Source organism: Neocloeon triangulifer, unplaced genomic scaffold (genome assembly GCF_031216515.1).
Source record: "Neocloeon triangulifer isolate White Clay Creek 2 clone unplaced genomic scaffold, ASM3121651v1 ptg000017l, whole genome shotgun sequence".
In the NCBI taxonomy this organism is placed as follows: Eukaryota; Metazoa; Arthropoda; class Insecta; order Ephemeroptera; family Baetidae; genus Neocloeon; species Neocloeon triangulifer.
Window position 1 is genome coordinate 3127190 of NW_026775559.1, and position 24288 is coordinate 3151477.

Genomic DNA, 24288 nt, shown 5'->3' on the forward strand with positions numbered 1-24288 from the left:
TTTTTTCTGTATCTGACACTGTTAAAAAAATTAAGCTAAAATAAGAAGTTTCATTGGAATATTGGACAATTAAATTAACAATTTCATTTGAATCAATCAAATTAAAGCTTAATCCAGATTTATGGAAACAATTGAGAACGTTTCATCGTTTAAAATTAGCTTATTTTAGAGAATTTAGACAACGTTAGTAGATCTCCATGGTATGAGGGCATAAATTGTTGATCTAATAGAATTTTTAATTATGCACATGAACTGATGTATATTTATCTAGAACTGTATGTAAAATTTTTATTTTATAAAAATGATAAGTGAGTGTGTTTTAAATTGTACATTGTGATACTTCTGCAAAATACGTTTTTAAATAAGATTTTTTCCCTTGTAATATTGAATTAAAATGCGGTAGGCAAATTTGCATAGTTATTCCAAGAACTAGAAACACCCGTTAATCGATTCCCTATTTTTATTACACCTTATGTAATGCCAACAAGCACCATTTCCACGAAGCCAAATATCCAAAATGTCATTCGTGTCACAATCGGCATATTAAATCAGTGACGACTTGTTGTTTATTCACATCGGCACTTTTATTTGCACGACGTCAACTGCGAAAAGACAATAGGTGTAGAGAGAGATGAGGTCTTTGAATAAAAGTCGCCAATTTGCTCATGTATTTTTTTTAGCGATTTGCGTGTTGAATCGTTCGGCGATGCCATTTCCTGCAGTCTGAAAAGCCATTAGCAAATCGTCGCACTGAAGAGTGGCGTCTCCTCTGAATGGCGTGTTGTGCGTGCTTAATTGCCAATGATGGAGCGAGTGTTGCAATCAGACCATTATTATTTAATAACGCCCGCCGATATTATGATGTTACACGCGTGGATTTATGCGAGTGTATTGCAATACATGTGGTGGTTGGTCGGTGTTATATTGCGCCGTGTTGCTGTCGAGGAGTGGCTCTCGCAGCACGTTTTATTGGTAATGATGGCGATATTTCACCGCCAAAGTGAGTGGGCACTCGGCTGCAGAGCTTCATTTTTTCGCATTAACGCGCTCCGGACGCGCCATTATTCATTTTTGATTCCCGGCCGCCGCTTTTTCAAACTGCAAAAACGACGTCCAAGCCCCCCCGGCCGATTTATTGTTCACGCAGCCGAAAGGATTTCATTTTCCAACGTGACAATTTTATGCTCGCGCTGGGAGTATTTATATTCTTTTGATATTATTGGGTGTGAAATTGCACAGTTGTGTCGCTGTCCAATCCAAAATCAATACAAACGAGTCCGAAAAAATTTATCCACCAAAAAGATATATAAATGTTCTGGAAGAGAAAATTTGATACGAGGAATAAATTATTCGGTCTATTTCATTAGTTTTTTTTTCTTAATATCATTTGCAACAAATTTTATTTAAATTCTTCCTGAAAGTTAATTATAAATCTTGCATCAATCAGAAGTAGAAAAACGCTATTTGTTTGTCATAAATGTCTATTTTTTTATCAATTGTTTCTTTCCTACTAGAAATTTTTAAAACAATTTTTCTTTATTTTTAAACAAGCGCTAAAGCGCTTGCGTTAAACGCAAGCATTTTCGGAATGTTGTTGTGGGACTGTATAAAGTTAATTTCTTTTTAATCAAAACTTAATTGGAGAGAATGTGAAAAATAATGTTTAAAACGAGAAAAACGAGAAAAAGATAAAAATCAGCGTAAAGAATCAATTTGGAACACCCTGTAGGCTATAAGTTGAAGGGTGGAAGTAGTTGGGCTGCGTGAGGAATCCAGGGGAGACGAACTGAATTGGTTTTAAACTCCATGAATCCTTAGGCATGATGGTGTAGAATCGTATGAATTGAAATGATGGTAATTTATGTGTTGTTATTTTTTAATTGCTATATATGATGATTGTTGAACAGTAATTTATTTATTTTTTTTTCATACATTATAAAAAGCTGTTTATCATGATTGTTGAATTGAATTGTTGTTAACATTTTTTTTTTTTTTATATGATGATTGTTGAATTGAAACAAAGGATTTTGAGTTGAAAGATATGAATTTTTAATTGATAGTTTATCTTTGAATATTTTTTTTCATACGTCATGTTTACATAAGATCAGAGGCAGTAGCAATTATTGAAAACACAAAAACATTTAAAATGCATTTGTTTTGTCTTTTCAATTAAATGCTTTGGTGAAAAAGTAGTTTTCACACGAAATTAAGATATATTCCATAAGTAGTCTTGTTTACATAAGATCAATGGCGAATATGTTACGTAGTAATATTACACAATACAATTCAGTTCAAATACATTTGTGAAATCAAATCAGGTCGGCGACAGATACATTGTAGAATGTTATGAATGCAATTGTTAATCATTTTTGGTACCATTTCACATCTTATATCAAGTTCGTCATCAAATATCAATGAATTAAAGCAGAAGTATGGTGGCGGAATTAATGTAAAATTACAATTTCAATCGTGAAATAAAGTATTGCAGTCTGAAATTGTGTGATGAAGGTCATTGAACTCATAGGAATTGTTGGTTTTATACAGAAATATGTCGTGAGTTGGTTAGAACAATGGATTATGCAGCAATAAAGAGTAAAGTGTGAAGTGCTTCAGCGAGGGAGCTCGCAAGCCTGTAACGAATTGGCGGGGTGGGCAAGCAATTGACTAAACCTCGAACAAAACTGCAGGGGAAAACCACCCCTGAAAACCCTGCAGCTGTCAGTCAGGAAGCACACGCAATTACATATTAATCACTTTTTATACGTTGTCATACGAGTTCAATAGTGTTAATTCAGGCGATTTACATTCATTGGCAAAAATTACAATAGAGCAATGGCAGGCGACAGTAGTTGTACATTTTAGGTACAGTGCAGTGCAAATGTGGCTTTGACGAGTTTTTGTAAGTACAGATCAGGGCAGTGTTTTGGCGGTGGCAAGAGGAACATAGAGCGGACTATTTTTGAATATCTATCATGCGAGTGGTTAAATATTGAGCAATGCGAGAGCAGCACAGGCAATCGAGGAAGAGTATTGTATTTCAAATATTGCTGGGCATGAGGTCAGAGACGACACGTATTGGGTGGTTTGTGGGAGGTAATGTCTGCACGGTCGCTTCTCAGGCATGACCAGCTCGATGGTAGCTCTAAATGGCGGCCGCTAATTATTCAAATAGAATTGCTCTAAGTGAAAAACGTGCAGAAACCAAATGGCTACCACCATCATGCCTGGACGGGGTTTCGGCGTGATCCAGTGTTCGAGCAAACACAAAATTTCGAGTTGGCGAGACTCGCGGAGGATCAGCCGTGCGTGTGTACCGCAATCTCGCTCGGGAATGGGACGAGAGCAGCGGAGGCTCACCGGTAATATCAATTGAAATGCCGAGTGGCAAAGGAATTTGAAATTACAGTGATCAACCGCCGCGCAACGTGACCACCGCGAGACGCAGTACGTGCAGAATGCTCAGAATTCCAGCAATGTCAGGTTTTTCGATAGTTTCTCATGGCACTCAAACTGTTCACACATGCGTTTTTCGCTCAAAGGTCGTGTCCGGTCAAGACGTCAACAATGTCGTACGGATCGTCGTAGACGTCGTTCGGGTCAGGGTCCTGAAACTGAGAGGGAGAAATTATTTTTGCATGTGTTTAACATGATTAAAAGTCGCGCGTAACCAGCCCGAGGTCGGTGAGGGCGCTCTCCATCTCGGGGTCAAGGACCATGTAGGACGGGCACTCTGTGATGCCCTGCTTTCTGAGGCGAACGCAGAACTCGCAGTTCTCGTTGGCGCAGAGTTCGTCAGATTGGAATGTGCGTTTCGTCATGTCCGAGTCCACGATTGCCGGCACGGAGAAAGAAGAGTCCTGGCTAAGGGGCACCACCTGGGGACTGGCGGTGGGTTCGCTTCTGCTCAGCCTGCGGTCGTGAACCTTCTTGCGCAGGAAGTCGATGTCGGGCTGAAAAAAAGTAAAAGTAGTTGGTCGTGAGTAAAAGTTGCATGGTAAGTAATGTAAAATTCAAATTTTACCTGGATTTCGAGGTCGAGAGGTTCGGGATGTGTGACCACGGGGGAACCGTCCGGCGACGCGAGCGGAGGAGAGTCCTGAGGCTGCTCGTCTCTTCTGGCAGTGGCGCTCAAAAGGGTTCGTCGATCGTGCGGGAATTTCCTCGTGGCCCTGGCGACCTCAATCATGGCCGAACGATCGAGCGTCTTTGTTGGTCTGGACGCGTGCGAGACGACCTGCATGCGACGGAGGTCTGCCGCAGAAAGTTGGTTGATTCTGATCGCTTTCGCGCAGGTAACCATCTGACCGACACCCTCAAGTGGGACGGTGGGGGACGACTGAGGGGTGCAAAACAACTATGGGAAATTTAGAAAGACTGAGAATTTAAGGGGGAAAACAAATTATTTGCAAGTACCTGCGGCGATGGAGCTTCTTGTTGCTGCACTTCGGGAGTGCGAGGAGGGCTCGGGATGGGCGAGGGTGCGATAATCTGCGACACGCCACAGTCATCCTCGACAATGTTGTCCTCGTCTTCATGACCGTCCTGCGGGGAGAGAGAGGTAGGATTAATTTTCAAAGTCATTACCTAACTAGTCTGGATAATACGTGATCCTGCCCGACGAGCTGGTGGATCCTCTGGTAAATGTTGAGGGCCGGTGCCGGGGGCTGCGGCTGTTGGGGAGCCGGGGGTCGCCGTTCCATGTGCAGATCCCAGAGTTCACGCCGGACGGGATTGTGAGTGAACCACTGGCCGATCTCGCGGCAGTAGCCCTGACGAGTGTCTTTCAGGATGAGAAGTTTGATGTCGTCGGGGCTCTTTACTCGCGAGAGGCCGACGTATGGTTTGCCGTGCTCCTCCAAGTAATTGGGAAGGTACAACCCGACCTGTGTGTGTGTGTGTGTGTGTGTGTAATATTTAGAACAGAAATATAAATTGCAAATAAATGTTACCCGTTTCAAAGTGAGTCCCTGCGCTTTGTTGATGGTCATCGCGAAAGCCAATTTGATCGGGAATTGGGCTCGCTTCATGCGGTGAAGGGCGCCGACGTCGCAGAAGAAGTCAATGCGGGTGACGTCGACAACGCGGCCCTTGATGTTATCGCTGCCGCTGAGCACAGTGCCGCGGATGCGGGTCCGGGAGAAGTCGGAGACACTAATCCGCGTGCCGTTGACCAGTCCCGAGCTGACGTCAATATTCCTCATGAGGATGATGACCGCACCCTTTTTCATTGGAATGCTGTGGTCAGGGATGGAGTTGTCGGTGTGGTCATTGAGCTCTTCTAGGAGCACCGGCATCCGGCCGTTGCCGTAGTCACCGTTCAGAATGGGGTCGTCCGGGTCGTCATCTTCGATGCTGTCGTCACTGAGAAGGTGGGTCACGTCGCCGGGAAGCTGTTGGAGGACCTGGAAGTAGAATTAAAAGAAGCGGACGGTCAGTTTCGGAAGTAAATAAGAATGCAAGGGAAGTTCAAATTGCTCTGGGGAACTCACCATGGAGTTTACGAGCCGGCAGTTGTCGTTGAGGTGGGTAAGCACGCATGCCTCTTTGCCGGAGGTCGCCGGATCCTCGCCGAACGTCCACTGGAGCAAATCTTCCAGCTTGGAAGACTCGATGACCCATTCTCTGGGAACAATGAAAGAATTGGGAGGCAGAGAGGGGTGCGTTGGGGCTGTGCCTTCACCGATCGACCGCAACAGCTTGGCGAACTCAAGTTCTTGCGGATTGGCGCGCATATTTTTCTCCAAGCTGATAACTGTGCATTTTTCAAAGAGACGCGAGTAGCGAAAGTGAATTTCGCGCTCGGTCTCGTTGTCGCCGCAGATGGGAGCGAGCTGCCTAAAATCCCCGCCGAAAAGAACCGGCACGCCGCCAAACTCTGGGTCATCGAACTCTTTACAATTCTTGGCACGCCTGACCAACTTGTTGGCGATGTTGTATGCGTGCACCGGTCCCATCGAAACCTCATCAATGATGAGCAAGTCAGCGTCCTTGAGGGCCTTGTACCTGAATAAGATTTGTGGAGATGAAGGGGAAGAAATTAACTAAAATTATAATCACGAGTCCATGTGCGGCTCGAGGCGACTTTCAGACTTGGCGTCGAGCGGCACTGGCAGTCCCAGTGCAGAGTGCAAGGTTCGCCCGCAGGGCAACAGAGACGCCGCGACCCCCGTAAAGGACATACAGAGAACTTTTTTTCCAGACTTCACCAGAGTATCGTACAACACCTTGTACGTGAAGGTCTTGCCGGTTCCGGCCGGTCCCTCAACAAAGTAGAGACTGTCGACGCGGCCCACGCCGCTTTTGTAGACGTCCACCGCCCTGACGAGAGTCTGCACGACGCGGCTCTGCTGTTCGTTGAGCAGGCTGGTGGTAGCTGAGAAGTGGGAAATTTTATTGAAAGTAAAGGAGAGAAATAAACAAATGTTTATATTGGTGTACCGATGAGCTCTGCGTCTGTGGGAAGAGCATCTGCCTGAGCGGCCTCGTCAAACTCGAGGACGTCGGCGTCTCCTTCCAGATCCACGCCCTGGAAGAGAGAGACGTCCAGCTGCGCGTTGTTGAGTTTGAGTTTGCGGGCAAAGTAACGCAGGAGTCGATTGCGAACGTCCTCCGCTTGCAGCCCGCGTCTCTCGAACTCGCCGGCCATGGAGCGCCAGAACTGCTCAAACAGAGCCTTGGGATCGGTGGGTGCACAGTGCAAGAGGATCATCAAAAAGAGAAGGCGCATGCTGAAAGGAGTGGAGCCGAGGGTGGCCTCATCGAGACACCTAGAGAAGGGGAAAGTTAAGGATAGAAATTTCGCAAAGCAAGATTAGCAACCTCTGGTACTCGGCGTCGTCTCTGACCAGTCCGAGAGCGACGGCCGCCTCCCTGAAGGTGTCGTAGAGGACGCCGTCGACCGTTCGCAGATCCGCGTAGCTGAATATATGGATATGAATGTAGCGGAAAGGAAATAGGGTTATCAGAAAAAAAATATAAACCTTCTGGGTGCACAGCGGGCCATGACGAGGGCGCGCAGGTAGAATCTCTCCCTGTTCTTGGGGGAGACTGTGTAGATCGATCCGATCACTGGTTTTGTAGTCACCTCCCTAAGAATCCACTTGTGGGCTTTGTCGTCAAACCTGTACCTTTCCGGGACTTCCTCAAATTTGATGGTTGTGAGCCAAGCGACCTCGACCGGGTCAACAGTCTGCGCGTTTAGGTCAAAGTATGCCAGGAACGGCGTGTGTTTCAGTGGACGGGAGGCAGCGTTCAGTTCAGTGCCGGCCCTGAACACGATGGGCGTGTCCTCGGGCAAGTGAACGTTGAGCTCCACAACCTGCACAATAATTAGATAAAAAGGAAGGCGAAAAGGAAATATAAAATACGGCAAAGAAACTCTTCTGCATCTCAAACGCAAAGATGCGCCAGATGGCCTGCATGACCGTCATGTAACGCGTCTCCTGGTGCATTTTAAGCTCATCAATGAGGATCTGTACGTTTTCACCGGTCTCAGGGTTGCCAGTCATCCTCATTGAAAGGAAGACTCGATCGGTCGCGTTTGGATTGTCAGGGTTCTGAGATGGTATAGGGAGAAATGAAAAAAATGAAAGTAATGCTGTGACACAACAAACCCTGATTCTGTGACCGTATTTTTGGTATGTGACCTCCACGGTGGCCTTATCCACACCCTTCGTCACATATTTGAAGACGTACTTGGCTTGTCGAATGTTCACAAAAATGTTTAGGTTGGAGTGGATCTCGTAGCGAACGGCAAAGTAGATGTTGGTGCCAACCGTGTCTTGGTTCGTGTAAGTGAAATTGAGGATGACCACAAAAAATCCAAGGTCTCGGCGCCGCGGCTCAACGAAACCCTTTCCATCGTCCAAGGTGGTGGCATCGCGAAAACGTTTTCGGTAGCCGCGCTTGCAAACACCCTTTTTGTTCTTACATTGTGGTCCGCAGAGCCTATGGATGTTGTGTTTGACCTGGACGCGGTGGAAATCGGGGTGCACATTGGGGTCGGCCAATTCACACGTGACAAATTCGTCAACATCGTCTGGTGTTAGGATCTGCGGAGGGGATTAGCAAGGTTTTTTAGATATTAATGATACACTCGTAAGGTTACCTTTCGGTCTGTGGTAATGACACAATGGATGTGAGGCAATCCACGCTTTAGAAACTCCGTCACCTGGACGTAATTCTTGACGGTTCCCCATACTTTTTTGTTAAAAAGTTGATCTTGAAAATCCCGAACTTGCATGTAGAACACCCTACAAACGAGATCTGCGTTTAGGCTGTCGTCGTTAGGCCGGTAGGATGGATGGTTGAGGACGTCGCGGTGCTTTGGGTCTGCAGTCATCGTCCAAAAGAAGTTTGGCGCCCCGGTCTTCTGCAATGGAAAAGCGTTAGATGAAACGAAAGTGTGAAAAAACTGTTACAACTACCCTAATGCTGGCGATGCAGTGCCGGTAGAGACGCTGCATCTCGATGTCACCACCTCTGAAGCTCGTGGGAAGGACGAAGCTCCTTCCAGCCTCGCATCGGACACCCTGATCGCGCTGCCTCTGCACGGTGCGTTCTAAAAGGGCCAGCATGTGGCCTCGGCTGGAAATCATTAGGTCTTGTGGCATTTGTGATCTTAAATAATGCAGATCCGAGTCTTCAATTTTGAGCCAGAACTCGATGATTGCTTGCTGCGTTAGGCCACCGCTGGCCAACTCTGGCTGGAGCGGATCGCGACGCATCAGTCGCTGTCTGCGGAAATTTTTCATGTAAGTTAAGCATGTAGGAAATTATAGCAAATCTCACCTGTAATATTGCCTCATGGTCACGCGGTTTCGGATGTTGGTTGCGTTGGGGCCCTGATGTTTGATGTTGGGGTGCCATCCAAAGGTTCCACGAGGGTTAATCAGCGGGTAGGCAAAGGCGTCGCGTAGAGGGTGGGTCGGGAGCACCTCAAAGTTGGCCCCGTGCTGGTGCACGTAAATGCCAGGAGTCGCAGGCTCGCCAACAACATCGTAGAGCACTGCCACCTCGGATTCGTGCCTGGGCACCGCGTGGGTGTGCTGCTTGAGCGTTACATTGTCCTTGCCCGGCTCCTTGAAGACCAAAGTGACCCTGCCCTCCTCGCCGGCAGCGAGTTGCTCGTTGAGTAGCGTCTCCATGTTTGTGTACATTCTATAGAGCGGATTGTTCTCTTGGAGCCAGGTAAGAAACGCTTCCACAACCTCTGGTTTAAGTTTGTCACCACCGGGAGCGTTGACGATGGCCTCCGTGGCGGTGGCTGGGTCGACGATGGCCACCAGCTGAGCGTTCGATCTCAGGTGAACGTCGTTCAGTTGCCTCCGGTCGTTTGGACCCGGTCTGTTTGGCTCAAAGTTGGCCTCGGCCGGATTCGGGAGGGGATCTGCGTTGTCAAGCGTCATGCGGCTCTGGCCGTAAGTCTTATAGATCCAAGGAAAGCCATCCAGGTGAACTCGCTTGGCCTTGTACGCTGCCAAAGAGAGACGGTTGTTGAGGAGCCGCAGGTGCTTGACATTTTCCCGCACCAGAATGAGCAGTTCCTCAGGGTACGGTGGAGCGTCTTTGTCGTAAGGTACTTTCCCCCGCTCGCAGCACTTCGAGAAAGGGTTCTGAGCAGGGTCCACCTCACCCTCGTAGAAGATTGCGAGGCAGTTTGTGCATACGTACTCCGGCTCACCGCACGCACCGAGGCTGAATCGTTCGATCTCGATCGGTGGGGGACCCCTGGCAATATTAAAGGTGCCGTTTCTGACGGCGCGGCGGTAATTCCTTTCATCATTCATATTCCGAAACTCGGCAGGCGGGGTGTTTGGGCGACGGAAGTCGGGAATATTCTAGAGTAGAAAAGAAATGGATCAGTGTACATGAAATATTCACAATGTTACATCATCGACCGTTGCGACCGGCCGTGGATTGACTGTGTTGTTTGATTGCCGTGGTGGCTCCCAGTCTGGATCTCGTCCGTCGTCAACGTTCGGATCTGCACTTGACTGGCTTTGTGTGCTGCCACTCTGAGTAGCGGCGACTGGTTGAATCTGGGGCCTGAAAAGGGTGGGTGCGAAATTTTGTAAAATGTGGGGCTTAAAATTTATTATCAAGTACCTGGTGTTCACGTTCCTCGCAGAGCGTCTCAAAGTCCTGTCAGAATAGACGGATTCACTATCAGCGAATGGTGGGGGAGACTGAGGTGGCGTCTGAGGCCTTTGGATTGGTCTCCGCACAGGAGATGTGCATCTGGTGGGGTCAGAAGTCTTCTTTCTGAACCTGCCACTGGTATCCTTTGGCGTGCGAGCTGATATGAAAAAGGAAGGAGGTGCCATTTTATAGGTTGAATTACAAAACTTACCACCATCAGTTTCTTTCCCACTCATTACTGTGCGTGTGACTCTAGTGTGATGGAGGGCAGGGGGTGGAGCATTGGTCAAATTTAGAGATTCCAATTCTCGAGCCGAAATACTATTTTTTTTGCGGTGTGAAGTGAGCTGAAATTGGTATTGTATGGATAGTGAATTAGTATAGTAACTTTCGCTTTCAGATGATGTTACGACTGGTGTATTAAGCTCATCTGGTTGGCCTGCCTGCGATGTGTCAGACTGTTCACGCGGCGGACGAGATTGAGTCGTTGAAGCGACAGTGGCCTGCGTCTGATTTTGCCGAGGCCTGCCACGGGGTCTCTTTTTGGGTAAAGTACAATCGGTTTGGTTGGAATTGAGTTCATCTGTTTGGCCGGCTAGCGATGTTTCCGACTCTTCACACGGCAGACGAGAAGATGGCGTTGAAGTGACAGTGGTCTGCGTCTGATTTTTCCGAGGCCTGCCTCGGGGTCTCTTTTTCGGTACACTGGTTCCGTTGGAAGAATTGACAGATGCTAACGGAACGGAGCAAAAATGACTGTGTAAAGGAGATGATGGGAAATGGCATTATAATAAATTACCTGCCGCATTCTGACCACCATTTTGCGTTAGAGGACCCTGCAGTGGTTGTTTGCCATCATTAGGAGAAGCAAGAGCGTAGGCTGCAGACGCTTGCTGAGAGAGAGTAGGAGTAATCAGGTTGGGGGTTTTGCGTGGTCTGCCCCTGGGCCTTTTGATACCAGCACGGCTGGCAGGTGACTCTGGATCTGTGATTTAGAGAATGATATTTACAACACAGCATATATTGGAATTGAGATATTTTGTTATTGAAATATTGCGTAGGTCCATATATTTTTAGGAAGAGGGCGTTTTTCCATACACATTTTTAGATGGTCGAGTGGTAGTGGCAAAATACTGAATTTGATTGTAAAAATGGTGGATGGAAACGACATAGAGTAATTGTGTAATACAATTATGAATGGGATATCTTTGTATCATTTAAAATATAAATTGATATGATCCAGTACCGGATTGTTTAGCGCCAGAAATAGCAGCTTGGAACTGACGAGCCTCTTCCGCCCAGACCGTCACGTTAACTGGTTCATTAGTAATTGGCAGAGGCACAGAGTTACCGGCAGAGGACCGCAACCTCTTGCTCATGGAGCGGGTCGTCACCGAGTTCGTCTCACTCAGCAGGCTTGTGCGAGTGGACGCCAGACTCGAGCCACTGCTTCTGGCCTCGGAGACTGCCCGGCTTGGAGGTGGCTTGAATTGAGCACTGGCGACACTCTCACTCTCACTTGCACTCTTTTTTTGGTCATTATATCTTTTAAGGTTGTTTTTCTTTCTTCGCGGCATACTGCGAACTCAGAAATTAATTATAAATTTAGAAAAAGTCCGTGTTGTGGTGTATTGAAGGTTTGCTGAAAAGTGGAAAATGTAAAGAAAAATGGGCATTAAAAAGTAAGGCAACATTTGTATACATATAAGACGGGGGTATGTGAAACGGGGAGATAAAGAGAAAGGGAAGGTAAAAACAACATTAATAATAAAAGACTATCACACCCAGTTCAACACTCCTTGTGTTACTGAGTGGGTATGCTGAAATGTGGAATGAAGAAAAACGAGAGTAAATTAGCGAATTAATATAAGTAATAAAATTTCAATGTACAAATGGAAGGGGGCTCTGAAAGGGCAGAATTAGAAACAATATTATTTTTAAATATTAGTAGTTGTAAAAAAATATAATTGTAATGTGAGTACAAACCTTTAAATCCAAAATAGAAACATCGAAAGAAATTTGGAGACCGGTGTACCTGGAAATAACGCGAATTTTAGCGGTTTGGTAGGCAAGCAGTACGACCCTGTTAGAATGATGGTTCTTATATTGAATTATTTGAATGAAACGGATTTTCCAATAATATGTCATTGAAAGTGGGCTTTGGAGGAGTTGGAAGTAAGCAAATAAAAAAATGACAATATTACATTGTTGCACATTTATACTGAATTAATGTGCTTGGATATAATGTGATGTATAAGTTGTTAATATTATATGCGGAAATTCGGGGGAAGAAGGGCGAAAGATGATGTTTTGCGGCAGGCGATTAGTGGCCCGCGATGCAGAATGCAAAAACTCGCCATGAGAATTTTGGGAAAAATGATTTTTGCAACCTGGTTATGCAAACATTTTTCCAGATTTATGTACTATGAATGTCTGTGGATGGACAGTGATGCATATTGATAGATAATTTGTTGGGGAAATTGATAAAAAAAAGAGGGCGGAAGTTGGCGTTTGGCGGCCGGCGAAAAGAGGCCCGCGATGCAGAATGCACTAAGTCGCCGCGAGAAAGATGGAAAAAATATGGATTGCGACATGATTTATCCAAACATTTTTTCAGATTCATGTAGAATTAATGCCTCTGGTTGGACAGAGATGCATAATTAATGACAATTTGTTTTGGAAAATGATAAAAAAAAGAGGCGAAAGTTGACGTTTATCGGCCGGCGAAAAGAGGCCCGCGATGCAGAAAGCACAAAGTCGTGGCGAGAAAGACGAAAAAAATATGGTTTGCGACATGATTTATACAAATATTATTTCAGATTTATGCAGAATTAATGCCTCTGGTTGGACAGAGATGCATAATTAATGACAATTTGTTTTGGAAAATGATAAAAAAAGAGGCGAAAGTTGACGTTTGTCGGCCGGCGAAAAGAGGCCCGAGATGCAGAATGCACAAAGTCGTCGCGAGAAAGACGAAAAAAATATGGTTTGCGACATGATTTATACAAATATTATATCAGATTTATGCAGAATTAATGCCTCTTGTGGGATAGAGATGTATAATTATAGATAATTAGTTGGGAAAATTGACAAAAAAAGAGGCGAAAGATGACGTTTTGCGGCCGGCGAATAGTAGCGGGCGACATACATAAAAAAAATAATGGTCTTGCCGATGTGGAAATTAATTATTTTTTTCAGAATTATGTACAACGAAGTGTCCATAATCATTTAGAAGCAAAGCAGGGTGGTTATAAATCGGTGCAGCACATAAAATTTAGGTTTAATGTTGGTTGATACGTGAAAGAAATGGCGTCACCCATGTGTTGCTTGCATGAGAATTTTATTTAAAACCCTCCAAAATGAACCTTTGTTAGATGAGTCGGCCGGTGGCGAGTGGTCCGGTGACCGAGGTGATCAGGTCAGGGGTCACAATGTGCGGCGAAACGGCAGAAACTGGAGAGAATAGAATTAGGGCCGGCTGACCTAATATTAAAATGGAGCAAAAACTTACCGTTGGTTACATTTTAGCGGAATAATTGCAGCGAATCGAAGCTCAGGCGAGGGGCACGACAACAGGTCACGGCACGGGTCACTGACTTGTCCGAAAGGCACGAAATTGTCCACACAAAAGCGGGACTAGACACTGGGTCAGTCGGAAGACTTTTCACTTGGCGCGCGAGGGACTGAAAGAGAAGGAACGCGGGTGCAGCAGGAGAGACGCGCCGCGCTGTCTGGCGATTCCAGACGGAAAAATTATGTCTGGGCTTGCACAGAATTGCAGCGCGGGAAACGCTAACTAGGAAATGCCGCGTACTTGGTTGCATTAGATGACGGCCTATTAATAAAGGCATAAAATGTATGGGAAATGTAATGTGAAGGGAACGAATTTTTTCAGGCAGGGTGAAAATGTGTGACTTGCATTTTGCAAAGATAATGTTAATAATTAATTTGTATATGTATAATGCAATTATAAATCAAAAGGATGATTTGAATTAAAATTGGAATAGTATTAAGGAAAAGAATTTGTAAAAAATGAAATGTATGATCGAAAATTATTAATAAGGGTTATGAGTTTCGGTCCTGGGGCCGGCGCGGGCCCGCCTCCAGTGATCTGAGTCGTGTCGAGCGAAATCGAGTGTTAAAAAGTCATAAGAAATTTTTTTTGCCGAAAATTCGGCAATTCGGCCCCGGCGGGCCCTGGAGACCCCTTGAAAAATCAACCAAAAAATTAGCATCATTTTGCTTTTTAAAAATCGAAAATCCGTCCAGTAGAACGGCCGCGGCGGCCTCGCGCGTTTGCTTTTTCCCCCATAAGAATAACACAGGCCGCGAGTTAGCGAAGCGACGGACGAAACTCGGAGGCGCCGCGTGTTAATAAAATTCGCCGGAACTCCGCGATTCATGCTCATTTCATCAGCGGCCGGCTGAATTCGGCCGCGGGTGACGAATTTCGGCCGTGGGACCGCCGGGGGGCCGCCGTGGGCCCGCCTCGAGCGACCCGATTCGAGCCGATCGAAAACCCATGTTAAATCCCATAAGAAAATGTTTTTGCCGAAAAATCGGCAATTCGGCCCCGGTGGGGTCGGGCGACCCCTGGAAAAATCGGCCCAAAAATTAGCTTCATTTTGGTGTTTAAAAAACGAAAATCCGTTCACTAGAACGGCCGCGGCGGCCTCCGGCGTTTGCTTATTTCCCCCATAAGAATAACACAGGCCGCGAGTTGGCGAAGCGACGGACGAAACTCGGAGGCGTCGCGTGTAAATAAAATTCCCCGGAACCCCGCGGTTCGTGCATATTTCATCAGCGGGTGGCCGAATTCGGCCGCGGGTGACGAATTTCGGCCGTGGGACCGCCGGTGGGCCGCCGTGGGCCCGCCTCGAGCGACCCGATTCGCGTCGAGCGAAAACGCATGCTAAATCCCATAAGAAAATTTTTTGCCGAAAAATCGGCAATTCGGCCGCGGCGGGTGTGGGCGACCCCTGGAAAAATCGGCCCAAAAATTAGCTTCATTTTGGTGTGCGAAAAACGAAAATCCGACCACGGGAACGGCCGCGGCGGCCGCCGGCGTCTGCTCGCCCGTTCTCCCATAAGAAAAGCATTGGAAGGTCGTTTTGCATAAATCGCAAAAGCCTAAGGCTTTTTTGCTATGGGAATGCGACCCATGGTCCTATGGTGATTCGGACGCGTCTCGCAAAGGCGCACAACTCTCTGGATGTACTTTTTTCGATTTTTGACTTTTTGCAATGTAATTTCTCAAAAAAACCGGTTTTTTCACCCTTTGGAGGGCCGCCATACCGCCAAAAAAAATCGGAAAAATCGAGTCTACCCGGGAAATTGTAGCGCACAGACGGGCCAAAACGCCCTGGGATCCGCTGTTTCTATGGATTTTTTTATGTCAGCCGTTTTCGCACTTGAATGCGAAAAAAATGCGTTTTTTTGCGAATTTTCAGAATTACCCTGAATTTAAGGTGGGAAGGAGTGCCGTGAGCGAAAAACGGACAATGACGTCTAATTAGCAAATTTAATCGCGCGTCGAACGGTGCCCACGCCAACCTTCTCGCTCGGGTAGGTACCGAGCAGTAAAGCGCGAAAGCCGAAAAGACGTATTTGGGCCGCGCGGGCCCGGCGGGGCCCAATCCGGAAATCGGGCCGATACGGGTCGTTGAAATGGGGTTCCCTACCGGGTGATGCGGCGCTGCGCGGCAAAACAGTCGAGAAAGAAAAGTGCGACTTGGTATTATTTTATTGTGTTAGAATTTTAATGTCATTTATTTATCAAGGTTGATTGTGGATTAGTTGTAAAATATATAATTCAATAATGTTCAATTAATATAAAAACTTGAGGAAATTCCTGTCCCGTGGTTTTACTGCGAGAATATTTTTGTTAAATATATAGAGCTGGACAGTTGTCGCGTTTTGTTAAATTGGCCTACGTGTTGAAGTTGACGGTAACAAAATTGTGCGTGATAAAAGTTGTGGCTCTGTTATCACTTTCGGCGTCGACTGCTTCCGAGAACGTTTCACCTGTCGCCTGAGGAAGCGCGAGGCGAAACCGAATATTCAAAGATGACAAATTTGTATATCGACAATCGCCTTCTCACTTTTATAAGTAGTTTGTTTGGAATATCAGGCAACATTCTTCACAACAGAAAAAAAAAATAATAAATTGATCCAGTATTAATTTAAAATACTAATTTGGGACAAATATTAAGCAAAAATTTATCGTGGCTCCGAAATCACCATGGTTTCTCACCTTTTAAAGTTTTAGTTAAAATAAGACATTCTTTACCATTTCTTGCTATTGGATTCTGGAAATTTGTTGTGCATGTTTTATTTTTTAATTACAGACTCGCTCCTGTTGAAGTTTGTCGGAAGGATATGGGAACACGCATATTTGACAAACAAGAGTCAAGGTCTGTAATTTCGCTCGCAGCGTGATGCGCTGATAAAATTGGTGTGAAAATCGCAATTAGCGTTGCCACGCACGCTTTGCTTTTAATAATATGCACGCTCACTCGCGTCGTCGCTAATTTAACTAGAACACACGGCGCGCTCTGAATTATTTATGCCCGCCGCTCTAATTGCGCACAGCCCCACGCAGCCGCCGCCGCCCGCGCTAATTGTAATTAATTTCCAATTTAAATCTTCGGTATCAAGATTAATCGCACCCTCTTGTGGCCGCCGGCGTGAAACGGAGCGACGATTTTGCAATTAATTTCTCCGCCAATTGGATGCAAATTGATTTGAATGGAGCTTTGCTCCCGGCGAAATAATACTGACTAACAATAAGTACTATTCATGTTTTAGTAAAGAACTAATTTCAACCACTACAACCACTTTGTTTTTTAAGATTGTGTTATCTAGGGAGTAGGAGTTGATGAAAAGGCAAAAAATTTATGCATGAAAAGTGTTTTTACTGCCTCAGGGTTTCAAAGAAGTTTTTTTTAGAAAATGAAATTTTTATGGCAATTCCAAAAAATCGTCCTAAAATTTAATTTATCCTCAAATTGATGTTTTAAAAAATTGTTGTTTTTTTTTTAAATTTTTTCTTTAATCAATTGCATTTAAAATATTTCAATAATATTAAATAGTTCCATTTTTGCTTTACTACTCATTCATAAGTGCCAGCAGATTTTTAATGAACGAGTAATTTTTTTCAGATATTGGTTTTAAAATTTTTGTAATAGATCAATGCATTCTTTTTATTAGTAGAGATAACCAAAAACATTTTTCAATTACAATTTTCTAGTGTTTATTATTTTGAAAATAATTAGTTTGGATTTTGAAACGCTCATAAAAAGAATAAAATTATGGTTTAACACTATACTATGTTTTTTTTTTATCACGATTGATTGCTCTTAGTGAATTTACCAGTATATCCGTTTTATTCATCATAAATTTAGAAATTTTTTATTTTGTACTCACCTTTGGCAGGGTTGGGGATCAGGTTTCTGTGAAGGGGGCTGCGAGGGCCGCCGGGGGCAGAGGCGAGCAAGGCGGCCGGCACTTGCTGCTTTCTCTTGTGGTTGCACAGCCTTGTGTTGTCTGACGGGTCAGGTATCAGAGGCCAGGCCCTGTTTGTCACCTGTCAACACCAACAATTGCTTATTGAGTGCGAATACATAATTGTCACAGCCGAACTAATTGCGAATTGATACGGAGCCGAGCTGGTTGCATAAGGGGGTGATTAATCAACACGTACACGTCGCCGACAGGAAATTCCGCACGATTGATTTCACGCGCGTTCGGAATTTACGACGACGGAGGTGTTGCGAAATTTTCCGCAACATCGATCCGATTGCGAGCGGGAAAATCCGGCGCTTTTATCTGTGTGCGTCAGGGGTAGATAAATAAATTCCATTTGCTGCTTTCATCCCCCGGCGGAGCGGCGATAATCTCGGGGAAAAACCATTCCATTACCGATGGATGCGCAATATAAAAAAGGGCGCACGAGAAATGATTTCCAAAATTCTTTTTATTCCCCGGACGAACGCAAACACGAAGGAAAAAAGGGACCCCGGGTGATTTGTGTGTGTGTGTTTGATGGTGCAAAGGGAGACGGAACACAATAATGGCATTTTGGTAAACCGCTGCCTGTGATATGCAAATTCGGAATCTCGTTCCGAGACGGGATTGCTTATTAGAACTAAAAGTCTTACTCGGAAAAGAAGTAAGAAGGGGAGACAAAAGGAGGGATGAATAATTTAGAGGATGCTGCGATGTCAAACTTTCTGTGGGCATGGTTTTTAGCTCTAAATAGATCCTTTTACTTTTGTTGGAAGATTCTTGACCATGAGTGCTTGTTTAATTCGTTTTTCCCCGAGCTTTGAATTTTTCCACTTCATAAATATTCAAATTTTGAATACTTTCCAATTTCAAAATTTAAAGGGTTTGGAAAGTATATCTGGAAGTGAATAACTCTGTACTTAATGAAAATGTTAAACCAACAAACCTTAAATCTTTAGAAAAAGAACTACATTTGAATAGAATTTCTGCAAGTTTCAACTCCCTCAGTTGCTCTCAGTTTTACTAAAAGCAGCATGAAATCAAGTAATTTTATTTAATGATTGTACTGGGAAAAATTTAAAACCACTTTTTTGTAGCCAATTAACAATAATTGAAAAGTAGCACCAAGTTGCAAGCTATTTTTTATATTATAACTTTTTGTTATTATTTTGGTCTCATTAATTCATTAATTTTCGGCGAAATAAAGGAAATAATAAATTCGGTGGCAGCCCCTCTCGACTTTTGTTCGTCCCGGTGTGTCTGTATACGATTTCATATTCCTTTTCAATTACCACGCAGACACAAAAAGCTGCTGAGCATGAAAGCCATCGCACATACTGTATGTACACGGTCTAAAATTCCCCCTTTAAATCGCAAGCCCTTCCTTTCTATCAGCGCATAACAGCACACACACGGCAGAGAGGCCCTTTGAACGGGGCGATTCTTTATTTTATTTGATATTATTATGCAAGAGCCAGTTTGGTAACTTCAAACACTGGAAGCTCTCTCGCTGCACGTAGTCATCCCCTGATGCTTTTCATTTATTACTCTCTCTGGCGGCAATGAGTGTCTGCGCCGAGGTATCTTTTCAATATGAAAAGGTTTCCCTCTGCGCTGCGTAATAGAGGGTAGCAAGGGATGAATTGGGGGCAGTGACAAATGGGGAAGCACATGCGTGACTCAATGTTCATCCAACAAAAATTTGTTAAATATTAATATAAAAACGCCAAATTAAAAAATTCAACGCCAAAATTATGGTTTTGAAGCTATTTTTTTTTTAAATATTGATCAATTTTAATCCCTCTTACCCAAATTTTGTTTTATAACAATTATTTTGGAAAACATATGGTAGGAAGAAACAATTATAATACGAATTTGATTTCCAGAAAAATTTCATGAAATGTTAGTGGTAATTTTTTTAGTCATGAACGGTCATAAACTAATTAAAATTTTGATTTAAAAAAATTGGAGAGTAATACTTGCTATTGAGATTGTCAATCAAGTATTATTCGGTATTATTATTAATTAAAATGAACAGGCAGTACTAGAACATAATAAAGTGAAGCGAAACTTATATCATGTTATTATTGATTAAAATGTTTTTAATTGTAAAAACATTGTAAATTTTTCTATTTCTATTTACTTTATATAATAAATAATACCACATAGCTCCATAAATATAATTTAAATAAGATAAAATAATATAAAAATACCGCATATAATAAAAAAGAAAATTAAACTTTTTAACAATCTACATTAAAATTAACAGTAACACAAGAATTTCTGAACTAAATTAACGAATATCATATTTTTCCACTGCCCGTGTTAGGTGCTTTAGTAGCGGCAAAACCTCCCGTCCATGTTTTATGTACGTGTGTGCTAGAGAGGACACCATAGTAACAACTGCTGCCGAAATATGATGTGATGATGCTCCCCCTCGATATCATCCACGCAGTGCACAGCAATAAAAAGCACGGGGAGGCCTGAACAAATTTCGACGCTCACAGCCGAATTCCATTACGCGCAAAAAAGATGAGAGCAAACATCCACACACGTGATTTCAAATACAGAGGGACCGACGCGCACTGCACGTGCTGTTTGATTTTTGTGCGGTGAAAAGCGAGAACGATTTCCGCGTATTACGCAGCGCGCAGGAAAATTCGACGGAAACTTTAAGCCGTTGCCAACTTCCTACATCCCTTCTCGCGACGACGGCAACAGGATCAATTTTGCGTCGCGGCAAAACGACGCTTTATGCGATTTGATCTCTCGGGGTGGAAAGAAAAAAAGAAAAAGCGGTGCTGAGTGAATGGAGCTGCGGTGATTTGTGAAAGAGACCCGCGCCAAATGAAATGGAAAATGGATTGGTTGAAATGAATAAGGGGAAAATTTAGCTCCAAATGGGATTTCCAAAAGCTGTGAAACTGATGAAGATGCAAAAGAGATTTTCGGAAATTTGACTTTTTGAAATTGTCATCTGCAGATTCCAGATTAGTGATAAAGACTCATCTTTGAAAGCATAATTTGAAACAGCATTCTAATGTGTGTATTCTACAAGTGCCCTTTTCCGTGAGTGAAAATTAGCCGGGAAAAAGCAATGAGTTTAGGACTCGTAAATACGACTGAGGAATTGGAGTGAAGTCTTAAGTAGTTTTAAGAGGATTACTACAAAGTAAAGACCATAAATTTAATTCAAAACTCAATTCATTTACTTTAAAAAAATCATTCCTAAAAGTTTCTATTAAAGTTCGTACTGAAATGAAACAAAAAACCAAATTGACTTTCAACAATTAAACAAAATTTTTTAAATTTTGAATAGAAAAATCATGTTCCTCTATTTCTTCTGAAAATTTATCATAAAAATAAGTTTTAAATTAGAAAAAATACTCAAGCTTGTTGTTTAAATTATAATTTATTTTGATGTACTTCCAGAATTAAAAAAAAAAATGAATTTTTACCAGGGCCATGGCAAAAAACTTAAATAGCCCTTTAAAAACGCCACCACTGATGATTATTTATAACAAGCTTATCAACCCCTTCTGGGAGGCATCTCATCACCATCTCAATTCAAACTCACAAAAACCTCTCTCTCAGACCAGCCAAGCAAAAACACTAAAAGTGCATCATCTCCAACGGGAATTCAAAAGACCTCTTATTCGCACGGAGACAAAAAAAATTGGACAAAAACAAAATTCATCAGCGGCCTCTGCGGAAAAGGTCCTTGACCTTCTTTTTATTCCCTTTTTTTACTCCCTTCAGCTTGAGAATCACTAATGACGCGTCTTTTTTGATAAGGCAGCAGCAGCAGCCGACAAATTCGATTCCCATGCATCAAAAAGTTTTGCTCTCACGACCTCGGCTTTGTACAAAGAGCAGGCCTATTTTTTTACATTGTTTCCCTTTCATTCCCATACAGAGCGATGAGCGCGTACATAAATTTTTTTCATGCGTGGTCTTTGAACGAAACGGATAAAAAAAACATCAGCCGTGTGTGTGTGTGTGTGTGCGGTATGCGGAGCGAGGAGAAAATTATCCCCTTAATAGGCAACAATATAAACAAGTTTATGAAGCCGCTTTATTATGTGATTATAAAAGCTCGAGGCGTTATTTTTACAAAAAAGCGGCAACTCACGCACCTCTGCTGCGGAACGAGTTCTGAAAAAAAGTGCATCTCGGAGGCGAGAGAGCAGGAAAGGAAAATGTTCAACAATGCAGCCTTCGAGGGAAAAACACGATTTCGAGTGCGATTGCTTTGTGATCGTGTTAAATCATCTGTGCACGGCGTTGGAACGCCTTTATTATCGCAGCCAACCTCGAAGGGAAATCATCTCGACAGCTCAATCTCGGATTCTTGACCTCGTTCGCAGCGAATTGTGATTCACTTTCAGCTTCGATTCTCTTCACTTGCGGACAAATGCTTTGATTCCTCTTGCCGCTTGTCTGACAACTTTGATCATTGAAAGAAAGAGAGACGGACGCGATACCACTAATTGAGATTGGAATCTATCTCTCAGCAAATTAGGCAACCGGCGCAACAGGCTTGTGCTGAGCCGGTTGCATAACCACAAAGAAGCATTTCTTGTGATTCCAATGATCAATATTTTTTTTTCATTCAAATATCATAAAATTTTTATTTTAGAAGAAGTTTGTAATAAAATCAAGGCATCAATATTTTTCTTAATTAATTTAAATGAGTCTCTTATTGTGAGATTTGAGCCTAAAAGACACGTTTTTTTTTTAGTAACACACTTTTCCGCCAGTCTTATTGTAAAAATGTCTATTTCTTTGGAAATTTCGCAATTTTTTAGCCTGACAATATAATTTGTATTTTTTTTTATTAAATAATATAATAATATTTTTTCTTACCTACATTGTTTCAGTAAATAAATTTGAAAAGCCTTTATAAGGGCTCAGATTCAGCAATTTGGCACAAGTAAACTTTTTGAGCATAATTATCAACGACAAGTAAGTATTATGAAGTGGATATAATTTTACCTTGGGGTCGAAGCAGAAGACGTTGTCAAGGTGCAAAGGACACTCCAGGCCACACTTGCAGTTGCCAGGGGTTATCAGGTACTGACGGGCTGCCTCACGGGAACAGATTTCGGCACCACTAGGACTGAAATCAAAGGAAGCACGACATTAATATCTAGCAAGTTAAAATATAAGAAATATTGATTTAAAATTTTTTTAAATAGTTTATTTAAAAAGGTATTTAAGTTTTTCTATTAAATTAATGAATTTAATTTCATTCAAAATTTTCAATTACAAAATAAAAAAATTTTGCATCGCTTTCTAAAAATTGCGTCAGATAAACTAACCAATAATATTATTAGCTAGCATCTGGCTAGCAACATTAAAATAGAATGGAACTTCACATCTAGTCGCACAGAATTTAAAAATTTTAATCAATTAGTTTGTTTGCAAATCGTAAGATGATAAATTGAACGATGTATTTAATTTAAAAATTATTTCAAACAATAATTATATTATAATCCTAAAGGCTCACTGTTCAGGGACATTTACAACATTGTTTATTTCCATAAAAAGATAAATTGATTTCTTTTTCCTCGGTCATTAGTCAGGAAGGTTAATTTGTAAATTTTATGTTACTTTGGAATATCTAGTAAAATTGAAATGCCTCGGGCAAATTAATTTTTATCATGAAATCAAATGCGACACACAAAGAGCTAAAAAATCCCACGCAATTACTCATGCCTGGCGCGACATTGTTCATTCGAGTAACCACGCACGCCAACCATTATGCACAAAGCTGTGACTCGGCCGGCGGCGTCTCGCTCGCGAAAGGTCAAACAAATTAAAACGCCCAAGCTGCGACAATGTGTGTTGTTTGTAGTGCAAAAAGAGTAACAAATTGGCCACTTAGGTGCAATTTTCACTCGGAACTATTTCAAAATAGCAAAAGCGGGGGAATTGCGCAGTTTTGCAAACGCGGAAATGATTTCGCGCTCGGCCGAAAAATAAAAGAGAGACGAACGAGCTCGCTGGTTTTGACTCGTCAAGGACGCGCGAAAATGCAGCTCTTTTTATTTTATTTGAGAGAGGCGAGCGCCGCGCTTTTGCCTACTAATAACCTTGTGATTTTGATCGAGCGCCTGAACAAAACTTGCAGAACAACTTTTTTAGAATTAAAGATAGGCCGAGGCAATAATTCATCTGCGACCATCTACATCAGTTTTACTTCTATTTTCAGCTGTCAACAATAAATTATGTAAACACATTAATTAAGAGCAAAAATCGAATTTCTTCTTTTCTTCATTTATAAAACTTTTTGAAACTGAACTAAAAAATTATGATAACATTAAGACTAAGTTATATAATTAAGTGGTAATATTATAATTTTTTCCTCTTCTTGCAATTTTCAGCAGAAAAATCATCTTTTGCTTCTAAAAAAAAATCGATTTAAATTTTGTTATTCTAGGAAGACTGCAGATTAAGAGAAAAGGAAAATCTATGAGAAATATACTAAAAGAAGAAAAAACCTAAAATTTATTTTTTTAGAATCAATGGATTCAGTTTTTATTTATTTTTTATTTAATTTTTTTTAGAAACATTTTGGCTAATTGTCGATAAAAATAATCCTATTAATTATACTTATCTTAAATTTTTGGGAAATAGATT

The 24288-nt window shown here is 42.7% G+C and overlaps 2 protein-coding genes across 8 annotated transcripts in view; both read right to left on the reverse strand.

The window, feature by feature from the left end:
• LOC132203178 (methyl-CpG-binding domain protein 5-like) overlaps nt 1-24288 on the reverse strand; it is an 87155-nt gene that overhangs the window by 19614 nt on the left and 43253 nt on the right. For all 4 annotated transcript variants that reach the window (XM_059630754.1, XM_059630755.1, XM_059630753.1 and 1 more), the window contains exons 4-5: nt 22642-22765; nt 17566-17725 (exon numbers count right to left, since the gene is read on the reverse strand). In XM_059630754.1, coding sequence (XP_059486737.1) covers nt 17566-17725; nt 22642-22765 — 284 coding nt within the window. The remainder of the gene's footprint in view (nt 1-17565; nt 17726-22641; nt 22766-24288) is intronic.
• On the reverse strand, nt 68-17559 carry LOC132203177 (uncharacterized). Of its 4 annotated transcripts, none has more exons than XM_059630748.1 (23): nt 13652-17559; nt 11387-13593; nt 10940-11125; nt 10551-10873; nt 10352-10487; nt 10108-10297; nt 9891-10047; nt 8791-9839; nt 8427-8736; nt 8108-8371; nt 7614-8051; nt 7368-7556; nt 6981-7318; nt 6820-6918; nt 6439-6767; nt 6058-6373; nt 5490-6003; nt 4950-5402; nt 4605-4883; nt 4414-4542; nt 4022-4354; nt 3669-3950; nt 68-3611 (listed from the first exon to the last, which is right to left on the reverse strand). In XM_059630748.1, the coding sequence occupies exons 2-23, from the start codon at nt 11715-11717 to the stop codon at nt 3534-3536; spliced, it is 6723 nt and encodes a 2240-aa protein (XP_059486731.1). In that variant the 5' UTR covers nt 11718-13593; nt 13652-17559; the 3' UTR covers nt 68-3533. The 4 variants fall into 4 exon arrangements, with proteins under 4 accessions (XP_059486731.1, XP_059486734.1, XP_059486732.1 ...); XM_059630751.1 differs by having other exon boundaries at nt 11387-11718; nt 12127-17559; XM_059630749.1 differs by having other exon boundaries at nt 11387-11725; nt 12127-17559.